This window comes from Callorhinchus milii, unplaced genomic scaffold (genome assembly GCF_018977255.1).
Source record: "Callorhinchus milii isolate IMCB2004 unplaced genomic scaffold, IMCB_Cmil_1.0 Scaffold2, whole genome shotgun sequence".
In the NCBI taxonomy this organism is placed as follows: domain Eukaryota; kingdom Metazoa; phylum Chordata; class Chondrichthyes; order Chimaeriformes; family Callorhinchidae; genus Callorhinchus; species Callorhinchus milii.
In genome coordinates this window covers 116,368,161-116,379,522 of record NW_024704743.1, presented here as the reverse complement: position 1 = coordinate 116,379,522, position 11,362 = coordinate 116,368,161, and the positions used below count along the sequence as shown (strand labels likewise).

At 47.9% G+C, this 11,362-nt stretch overlaps 1 protein-coding gene across 1 annotated transcript in view; it reads right to left on the bottom strand.

The window, feature by feature from the left end:
- Positions 1 to 684: 684 nt before the first annotated feature.
- The window catches only part of LOC103181052 (microtubule cross-linking factor 1), a 50,801-nt gene continuing 40,123 nt past the window's right edge, over positions 685 to 11,362 (bottom strand). Inside the window, exons 13-16 of the mRNA XM_007897255.2 lie at positions 10,889 to 11,194; positions 10,622 to 10,698; positions 7,662 to 9,213; positions 685 to 1,647 (exon numbers count right to left, since the gene is read on the bottom strand). Of these exons, the coding sequence (XP_007895446.2) occupies positions 1,444 to 1,647; positions 7,662 to 9,213; positions 10,622 to 10,698; positions 10,889 to 11,194 (2,139 nt within the window). The 3' untranslated portion in view covers positions 685 to 1,443. The remainder of the gene's footprint in view (positions 1,648 to 7,661; positions 9,214 to 10,621; positions 10,699 to 10,888; positions 11,195 to 11,362) is intronic.

Here is an 11,362-nt window from a genome sequence, read left to right as displayed (position 1 = left end):
CCCACCCATGTTATTTACAGCCAAATATGCACTACCAGCCTATATGCGTGTACATCCGTAATAGTTATCAGCATGGAAACGACCGAGCAAGAAAAGGAATTTATGAAATTATTGATATAAGGCTAAACATTTTATTTGCAGGAAAGTAATCTCTTTCATCCCCCCAACACCCCCCCATCTTTCACCTTCACCCATCTTGAGGTGTTCAGTTTGATCCAAAACAGGCGAGACTCACCCTAACTCTACCTGATGGACTAACTGACAGACAGCCCTGGAGCCTAATCCTGTGATCACCTTATAGGGAATTCAGTGATGTAACCAACAACAATTTGCACTTATATTGTGCTCCTCATGCAGGATAGGGACCCAGAGAGCTTGACAGTGGCAGAGCACAACACCGAGCTAAGGGATGGGGAGGTGAACGCGGCTCGGTCGAAGAGAAAGGTCTTCAGGTGTGACTTGAACATGGAGAAGGAAGGAGGAAGATGGAGGGATAGAGGAAGAGTGCTCCAGAGTTTTGGGGCATAGTGGCTGAAAATACGGCCACAGATGGTGGAATGGAGGGCACGAGCAGAGGGCAGGAGTCAGATGAGCGGAGGCAGCATGTTATGAGTTGGGGGATAAGCAGGTTGGAGAGGTAAGGAGGTGCCGGGGCATGAGGAATTTGAAAACAAGTGTGAGCATCTTGAAATCGATCTGTTTGGCGATAGGGAGCCAATGGTGTGATGGGGTAACCACCTGGCTTGTTACCACCAGGAGGCTTTAGGGCAGGGGGTGGGGAAGGAATAACACATTTCAGGAAGTATAATGTGATCTCTTACTTCTGTGTAAAATCTCTGTCAGCCACATAATGGTGTCTGACATGAAAGGCGCTTTATAAATGTAACTTGTTGTTGTTGAACAGGGGCCCTGGACAGTCTGTACATGTATAATGTAATGTCACTTTGCCAACTCTCCATGTATGACTAAATATGATACAAGACCCAAAATAATTGTTTTAGAAGCAAAGACTCCATTTCTACAGGCACATTAAACGGGTGGTCTCGGTCCATAACACAGACACAATCAAAGTTTCACACGTTTTGACACACAGAAGTTATCGTGGTGCAGGTGTGAAGAGCCTTTTGTAGGAGATTAAGTCAAATGTTTATTACCTTGTGTTCACAGTCATCCAATTGTGTTTGCACAGTGTACTGACACTCATCCGATAGTGTTCAACAATGCACTCACACTCATCCAACCGTGTTTACATAATGCGGTCATACTCACTCAATAGTGTTTGACAATATGTTCACACTCATCTATTTGACCCTTGATAAACACAAAGCAGTCTCTGTGTTTGACCTGTTAAAACCTGTGACTGGGAACCTACTGGCTTGACACTGGCCTCTCTGTGGGCTTCCTGGGACCTTGTGTTGTGATGTGAATTCCTTCCCACGTACATCATGCAGACTCCTGCCCAGGGTCGAGGTCGGCTTCTGTGGTTGTCGACCCATTAGTTTCTGGCTGTTGGACGGTAACCAAGTCCCCAGAGGATGAAGGGCGTGAGGCAGAGGGTGAACGTGATGCCCATCGGGATGGCGGGCGCCGGGCTGGCCTGGCTGGGCGTGAGAAGCGGGGTTCGAGTGGCGGAGGCCAGGGGAGGTCCTTTCAAAACAGCAAACAGAAAGCACACAGTGAACGAGGGCGATTCGTAGACACGGCGACAGAAGCGAAGAGCATAAAAAAAACACGTGGAAAAATCCTAGCTCTCCTCCGACCCACCAATAGCACCTTAACTGAGCGTTTTCATCATCACTTTTACTCCAAATTCCCGTTATCACTTTACAAAGAACAAAAGGAACGTGAGCTGAACTTTCGTTGCTACCACTTGCTAACTCCATTCCTCCCTGCCGGGAGCAGGGGTTGAGGCCGAATCCATGTTAGGTTTCAAAGGGGAAGCAGAGATATCTAAACAGGAGTAAACTACAACAATAACTTGCACTTATAAAGCACCTTCCACGCAGGCTCAAGCCCCAGAGCCCTGGAGCTATAGGAGTATGGGGGAAAGGTATAGGTAAATGGGAATTAAAGGATTGCTCTTAAAAAAAGGTCCAGCACAGACGCGATGGGCTGAATGTCCTTCATAAGTGTCGTGAATTTCTATGATTCTGCTATAAGTTTTACCCGTGATAGTTGGCTTAGAAGAAACCTAGGTTCCTACCTCCTTTGAGGGTAATCCTATCTGGGCACAGATACCCAGTGAAAGCAATCACTTCCCAGTCACTCTTACTAAATTCCTCTTTGAAGCCCCAAGCGTTCCCAGAACATCTTGTCTCAAACCCCCGCAACACTCACTGTGCTCTTGCTGCACTTGTCAGCTTTCGCTGAGAGCTAATGACCCTTTTAAGGAAATCCCATATGCTCTGTGCCCAAACACACGCTTTTTGCAAGATAAAACCGCTGTATGAGGGATTAAAAGACTGTGGTTATCAGTCGGTGTGTATAACACTGACAGGTATTAAATGTGCCTTTTTTCAATGTGCGATGGTGAGGAAAAAATAAAATTAAACCTGATTCCAAGTGAGCACGACCACAACACAAAGCTCCCCCTTGTAATGTCAATGGCAATGTTTTTAAAACCATTTTGTTTGGTTAGCTGGATGTCTGACACATACAGAAACCCCACACTGATGGTTAAGAGTATTCAAATCAGAATGAAAGCTCCACATACGTGCACCACCTATTCATGGAAATTTCCCAATGTCTGGAGCGAGCCAAGGCTTGAGGACCCCAGCGTGTGTGTTAATAATAATAATGCTTGCATTTGATATAGCGCCTTATCAGATCTTCGAGACAGCTCAAAGTGCTTCACAGAATATACTGTAAAGTGAATTGACTATATAATTGTGGGCAAAACGTGGCAGCCAATTGCACACAGCAGTGTCCCACAAACAGTCATGGATTGAAGTGAGCAATTTGTTATTTTTTTTTCGTGAGGGATTATTATCAGGCGTGTGGAATAAGGAAACTTGCCCAAGGTTTCGCCTGCCGGGAATCAAACCCAGTTCTCTCACTTGCGAGGTGAGTACTCTAGCCACTGAGCTACAGGACTCCACCAGGATTATGCTAAATTTGATTTGATCACATCAGCTCAGTGGACCTCAAATGTTTTTTTCCAGTTCTATACATTGCCAGGATTATGAAAGAACATAAACGCGCTCCAGGATCTTAACTTTTTTCTAACATGTTCTTTTTTTAAAAAAAAAACTATTCCTGTGAGAAAAGTCTAACTAGAAATTGCTCCATTGCAATTTCTCTTGTCCAGACTGAGGAAGAACGGGTGATAAGTTCTGAACTGCATCTCAAGTACAATAACAGTGTTGGGGTACTGCTGGGGTTTAACCAGCTAACACGACATAGCTTGTCATTGAGAGAACTGTCTGTCCAGTTAGGACCACCCTACCTGTTCAGAGTTTGGGTTGTAATGTTAGCAGGAGCGTAGTAGGGAGAATCCCTGCCCTTCTCCTCTGACCGTCAATGACAACGACAAGTGTGAATCTCTTCCGTTGTGTATCCGCTCCCATTATTGCAACTGAGACCGGATCAACAGAACCACTGGATCAATAGAAACATTCAAAAGGGAACCGAATAAGCACCTGAGCAGTGCAAACATTAAAAGATGTGGGAAAAGAGCTGGAAAGTGGGATTAACAATAAGAGGGAAAATAGGGAGCAGTGGCACAGATACAATCGGTCAATTGGCCTCACTCTGGGCTGAGATTTCCAGAGCTGACTATCTTTTGATTTGCGCCCCCCCCCCCCCACCCCAGTGCCGTTGGCTGGATATCGCATTCAGGGAACTCCCTCCGCAGTGGCTTGTCTACTTGTCTTATTAGATCTACACCCGTCTCCTGGGCCTGAGTCAACTCATCTGATCCTCTCCATGTCCCTTTTCTTTTCCAGTAAGGCACCCCTTGAGGCGTGCAAGGATTCACTTCCAATTACAGTACAACTCATCACAGATTCTATACCCTGAAAGGTTCTTTGTGGTACAAGTGGGAAGAGTGGCTGTCATCAAGGGTCACTGCAGCAATGCACATATTGACTCAGCGTGAATGGATGTCACTGCACAATCTCACTCAGAGGATGATAGGGAGGGAAATGGAAGCGTTCTCCAAACATCCCAATGCAGTCGGGTCCCTTCTTCAAAGCTCGAGTCCAAGGCACAGACAGACGTGTTGCTGAGGGAACAATTTACATACCGCACACAAGGTCTGAAATTTCTCCTGGTCTTAACACCACTGTTTTAAAATCTAAGACAGTAATACTGATAATAATCCTTACATTTGACATCCCACCTTTCACATCAGGAAGAGGTCTCAAAGCGCTTTACAGTATATACTAAACTATAAAGTACTATCAAGTACAGTAACTATGTATTTTGTAGGCGTACCCGGCAGCTAATTTGCACAGTGCAATGCTTCACTAACAGCCGTGAAGTGAATGACCAATTTTATCTGGGGGATTGCTGGCCTGGATACTGGGAAAATCCACTAGATGCATGATGGAGACGGGCCATGCACATTTGAGATCAATGACAGGTCCTTTTAACCAGGGCAGACTGAGTCGCATCTTTCTGGGGATGATTCAGTTCCAGGTCCCAGAGTCATGTTCTTAATATTTTAACGCAGTGAACCACCAAACCATCTCCTTCATTCCAATTTCATCCCTGGTCATCATTCAAACACAATTCTTATGAAATCCTACAACCTGCTTTCTTTGCTTGTCTTTCATGCTGACAGATATCCAGACTGAGTGATTGCACCTTTAAACTGAACCCCCAAATCACCTCCAATTCATTAAACTGATCCAGCAGTTCAAACATTCGGTTGGAAAGGAGGAACAAAAGAACTTACAGCAGTGAGGCAGGCAGGGTTAGTGTCCCCAAGGGGTGGTTAGTAAGAGAGTTTGGTTCTGGGCAGAACAGACAGGAAAGAGAAAAGAAGACAGGTTGGAAAGAGAAAAGAGTTAAGTGTACACATCAAACAGTTGTGTTTAACCAAGGGACAGGTTGTAAGGACCATGTTCCTGCAGGCTGTAGGGAGCAGTATTACAGGAAATACTGCAGATAAACCAGTCACATATCAACATCAACATGCAATGTGTCCAGGTAAACAAACGTACCCCAGTTATTGAGTCAGTCACAGAGACAGAACTCTGTGACTGGAGCAGCTTTTGTTGTGGGCCATTTGCAATTCTATTGTGGTGTGTGCCAAGCAGTCACTGACTCAATTCAATTGACGCAGGAAACATTGAGTTTAGCCAATGTTAGGTTCAATTGTATTGCATACAAATGGGTTAGTTATGATTGGGTTAGTTATGGTTGGTTATGGTTCGGTAATTAAAGTTGGGTTAGTTATGATTGAGTGAAGCATCATTGGCTTTAACACGTTTCCTAGTGGCCACTGCCTAGCTTGATCCACAGAGCTATGAATGATGTGAAGATGCTAAAGTATTTAGGATGTCTAAAGCCTCTGCTAACTGTGTACCTATATGGTAACCTCTATGTGTGAGTAACTCCCGTGGTAACTCAAGGGGAAATCAAACCCCTTGACCAGCAAGTGCATTGAATGCAAAGCACTGTATCAATTTACCCAACAGGAAATGTGTTAAATTAGAAATAAAACTAGAAATAACTGACAGCATTGGTTAGATATGAGATGGAGAGCATACATCGACAGATGGGGCGATACATTTGAAAGCTTTTCACATCTTTGTCACTTTGGGCAGATGAGGAAAAGTGGAGGAATAAAATAAAGGAAATTGTAGCCTTGACGAGGTTAAAATACAGTTACAGTAAGGGTTTAATCATGCCTTGTGTGTGTGCGGAAGTTGGTGGGGGATTCTTTTGTCCAAAGTAATCTGTGTAATCTGTGCTAAGGAAAAGGATGGGCTCATTTCCTGTGATATGGTGGCAGCTACACAGATTAACTGCAGATTCATTAAACTTGGTTCCAGAAGCACCAGTAAAGCCACTAAACTTTTACTCAGAGTTGACATGCACGATACTGTGCGTTGAGCAATGTGATGCTCCATCGCAAACAGCTCTCTGCAGCCTAGGGGAAGTGGCACCTTTAGCCAGTGGCTATTGGGAGAGCAGGGATTCCCATTCCATGTCTATGCTGGTGGAGAGTTCAGGCTCACAGAGGTCAGAGCTAACAGCTGCGGAGGAGACATGGTTCCAGAGAGGCTTGACACCTCATGCCATCTTCAGCTTTGCTGCCTAGGTTATATTAAAGGATATATCACCAGGGAGCAAGGTATATGCGAGGATAATCAATGATAATAATCCTTGCACTGCGTACAACATCTCATTTTCCCTCTTGTAAACGTGTCAAAACTCTCTACAAAGGTCTATGGATAATCTGCATATGGCAGACAGGACAAATGGGCAGCCAGGCTCAACACTCGCTGACGTTCACTCTATCTCCCCCGCACCATCCCCCCTCCATCTCGTGCTGGTTCCGTCCTCTTCTACAATCAGCTGTGCCACCCGGCTTTACTGGAATAAAAGTTTGAGCGGTGCGCACGGTGAGCGATGGGTGGATAAAGAGCACAGGCAGGAATGCAGCGGAGAGTTTGAGAGATGACAGGACCCAGCCAAGCAACATGTTCAAGTCACAATCGAGAACGCGATGACCTGCAGCCCGTTTGATGTGCTAGGTATTCCGTGGCCTGCAAGTGTGACCCCACCACCATAGTTGCCGCAACATTGCAGATGGTAATGTGAGATATGGAATTTGTGGAAGGTGGATGTGGAACCTTTACATATGGTGCCCAATACCCATGGATGCACATGGTACACTTTACACACACGTTTATACATGGTGCATAATACCCAATGTATTTGCACTTGATACAAATTACACACACATTTACACACGGGACACAATACCATGTGTTTCACGTGGCGCATAATACCAATTATGCTTATATATTACACATACTTTTACAAATGGGTGCATAATACCACTGCATTTACACATGCCATACAGCAGACGCCCCCCTCCCACTGTCCGAACGGGACATATATAAGAAGGCACAACCTGTAAAACCAAATCCCGCACACACTCACTCACCCACACACTCATGTACCACTTATTCACTCACGCAAGCAGCATGTGCCCCACTCACTCACTCACCCACCCACCCACTTAGGCACAGTGACAGTTGACCAAGGCTAAGCTGCGTTTGCAGTAGCCAATCATGGTGCTCAGACAGACCTTCTCCTCTCCTCCGCCAGTCATTGGGACTGGATTCTCCAGCTAACCCTGAGCACTCATTGGACACCAAGGTTTTGCTGGTCCGTTGAGTTACAAACAAATCTGGCCCTTCCTCCCCCCCACCCCTTAGAAAATTCCTCACGGTCTTAATCGTTTTAAAATTTAAGGTTGTGCAAAAAAAGTCACAAGGTCATGAATTGCTCCTTCATTTGGAAGCCTCTGCTCTGCAGTTCAGTTCCTGGTGGGCTTTTATTTTGGGGTGGGGGTGTAGGGAGCAAACCATAGAGGGTTTTAAAGGTGAAAAAACACTTGACCCTTTACTTTGCTTTGCACACAGCCTCGCCACTTGCAATCTCTCCCAGAACGATCATAAAAGGGGCAAAGAAAGCAAGCTCACCTCCAAGGAAGCAGGGGAAGCTTGGTCTGTGTCTCCTGACTCGGAGTCCTGGTCGGTCAGCACTCTCTGGAGTTTGTGGTCCTCGCCGTAAACCTGCTCAAGCAGACGCCTGTTCAAGAGCCTGGCGGGACTGCCTGCCAGGTGGTACCCGGGAGACAGGCACAGTTCCTGCTTCACCACGAGCACTTCCCCGTCCGAGTCCCTCTCGGACTCCGTGCTGGCACACACCGGGCTGGGGGATCGGCCCCGCATGCTCTTCAGGAACTCCTGGACCGCCCCGAAGCTGGAGTGTGGCTCAGGAGGCTTGGGCAGCCTGACCGGGGGTCTGGGCAGTCTCTGAGCCGCTTCGCAGGCCACTGGCGTGTGGTCGATGATGTTGAAGAGGCTGGAGAGGCCGTCGTTGATGGTGGTGTGGACCGGGCTGTCGCGGGTGGTGGTGGACCTGGCCCAGGCCGACTCGTTGAAGCCCTTCTGCGGAAGGGCGGGGGCGGGAGGCGGGCCTCGCTCCTTGGGACCCTCGGGCTTGGCAGATGCCTTCCTCTGCAGCTTGGGGGAGCCGTACTTGGGAGAGCAGCAGACCCGCTCGAACTTGGCTTGCATCTTCTCCACAGCGGGGGCCACCTGCTTGTTGCGGAAGCTGCGGGAGGGGGAGGAGACGGGGGTGGAGCCCCCCCTGGGTGTCAGGCACTTGTGGGGGCTGCTGGCCAGGCACCGGGCGGTGTCTGTCTGCAGCCCGATGCTGACCAAGCGGGTGGTCTGTGTGCCGGCGTTGGAGACCCCGTTTGTCTGACAGCCGATGTCCTTAGACTGTCGCTCGGCCGAGCTTGAGCGCATCCGGCTCATGACGGAGTGAGCCACCTCCTTCATGTCATCGCTCATGTTGCCTGATATGTTGAGGCCCTGCAGGGAGGAGGCGAAGCCCACGGTGGCGCAGACGGGATGCTCTGGGGGCCGCAGCCCACCCTCCAGCACCTCCCTGCTCGGTTCGCAAGTCCACCTGCCGAACACCTCCTGTGCCGGCCCCCCCTTCGGTTCCACGCCGTTCCCTATCGGCACCACCGTGGCAAAGGCAAAGTCCGAGTCCAGTGACTTGATCCCGCTGTCGCTGCGGAGGACGGGCGGGCTGTGGTAAAGTCGGACCCCCGCCATGTCCGGGACTGGAACCGGGACCACCCTCTGCGACGGCTGCGGCTTCTGAGGGCCGGCGATCTCCGAGCTGGTCACGGTGCTGGTTGTCATGGTGACGCTGGTGGTGAGGTACCACGAGGTAGCTTGTAATGGGTCCAGAGTTAGCGCACTGACCTCTCGCACTCTCTTGCTCTCGCTCTTCTGTACCCAGGCTTCCCCCGGCCTCTCCCGGTCCGCGTACTCCCAGCTCTTCCTGCTGAACTCTTCGATATACTTGAGGTCGTCTGGAGAAAGCGGGGGAGTGGGATCCTCCCTGGGGAAGCACATCCGGGGTTTGGGATCGCCCGGCGACGTCTTCTCTGGCAGGAACGGGGAGCTGTTCATCAGGCGCTGGAAATCTGACATGGAGGAGACTGACTTTGCCCTGCCACAAGCAGAGAGAGAGGGGGAGAGAGAGAGAGACAGAGAAAACAAAAGAAGTAAGGAATAAATGAATAAGAATGACAATAACAACAAACAACAAATACATTCATGTTTACATTGCGGCTTTCATGTCGGGAGGACTTCCCTAGTGACTGGATAGCCGAGCTGGGCGGAAGAACATAGAATATAAGAACATAGGAATTAGGAGCAGGAGTAGGCCATTCAATAAGATCATGGCTGATCTTCTAACCTAACTCCATCTGCCCACCTTATCCCCATATCCCTTAATCCCTCTATCCTTTAGAAATCTATCAATCTCAGTCTTGAATGTGTTCAAGAACTGAGCATCTGCAGCCTTCTGGGGTAGAGAATTCCATAAATTCACAGCCCTTTGAGTGAAGAAGTGTTTCCTCAACTCGGTTCAAAATAGCTGTCCCTTCATCTTAAGACTGTGACCCCTAGTTATAGATTCTCCTACCAGCGGAAACAGTCTCACACTGTCTACTCTGTCAAGCCCCATAAGAATCTTATATGTTTCTGTAAGATCACCTCTAATTCTTCTATATTCTAGAGAATATAGGCCTAGTTTATTCAACCTATCCTCATGGGTCAAACCCCTTATCCCAGGAACTAACCTAGTGAATCTATGCTGCACCCCCTCTAAGGCGAGTATGTCCTTTCTTAAACAAGGAGACCAAAACTGCACATAATATTCTAGGTGTGGTCTCACCAAAGCCTTATACACTTGCAGCAAGACTTCCCTACTCTTGTATTCTAACCCTTTTGCAATAAACGCCAATATGCCATTAGCCTTCCTAGTTGCTTGCTGTACCTGCATGCTAACTTTTTGTGACTGGTGTGCAAGGACACCCAAATCCCTCTGAACACTAACACTATCTAGTCTCTCCCCTTCCAGAAAATAATCTGTTTTTCTGTTTTTACTACCTTGGTGAATAACTTCACACTTCCCCACATTATATTCCATTTGCCACCTTCTTGCCCACTCCCCTTGCCTATCTATATCCCTTTGCAATCTTTTTGTGTCATCCTCAGAGCTTACTCTCCCACCTAGCTTAGTATCATCCTCGAATTTAGATATTTTAAGTTCTATGTCCTCGTCTAGATCATTGATATAGATTGTAAATAGTTGAGGCCCAAGCACTGATCCTTGTGGCACTCCACTAGTCACATCCCGCCAATCTGAGAAGGACCCGCTTATCCCAAGAACTGAAGAAAGAAAGAATAAAGGAAGGTAGAAAGAAAGAAAGAACAAACAAACAAACAAACAAACGAACGAACGAAGAAACAAACGAAAGAAAGAAATACCTTTACTAATAGTAATCCCGGTTAAGCGCTGCTCTGAGCAGTAGGAGGTGTTAATAGCATGCGACAAAGGCCCGATTTTGTACCTTTGAAGATTTGCCTTACACGCATCTTCCTTATCAAACCTCGAAACGTCCTTGGCCACGCAAATTTCATTCAGAGCCTGTGAGAACAAAGTTACACTTAAGGTCTCCGGTGTTGTGCACAGAACTAATACTCTAGAAGCTGAGTTTGAATCATTATACAGTTGGACCACCCCTATATTGGGGTAGTTTGAGTTGCCATAAAAATTACGACAGACTTTTCTAATGATCTAAAATGGCCAGTTTTATGTGGTGCACGGATGGACTAACCTCGTAGGTGCCGGTTGTAAATTTCTCCCTCTCCAGGCTGCAGGAGTCGGAGGCAGAGCCGGAAGCCTCACTGAGCGAGTCGAGTGACAGTGCGTCCAGGAACAGGCTGGGGGCAGTCCGGCACCTCTCGCCCTCCCTCAGAGCCGGCACTGCTGAGCGACGCTCCCCGAATCCCCGCTCTGGAAAGGCATCGCGGCCCTGCGAATGGCCCCCGGGGAACCACTCTTGCTCCGAGAGGTCTGGGGATGGCTCCCGGAGGTCAGCGAAGGGCCTGTCTCCACTCTGGGGCTGGGCTTCCTTCTGAAGCTGCGGTGGGGAAACAGAAGGTTTCTATAATAATAATAATCCTCGCATTTGATATAGCGCCTTATCACGTCTTCAAGACGTCTCCAAGCACTTCACACAATATACTGTAAAACGAATTGACTGTATATTTGTGGATGAAATGTGGCAGCCAATTGCGCTCAGCAGTGC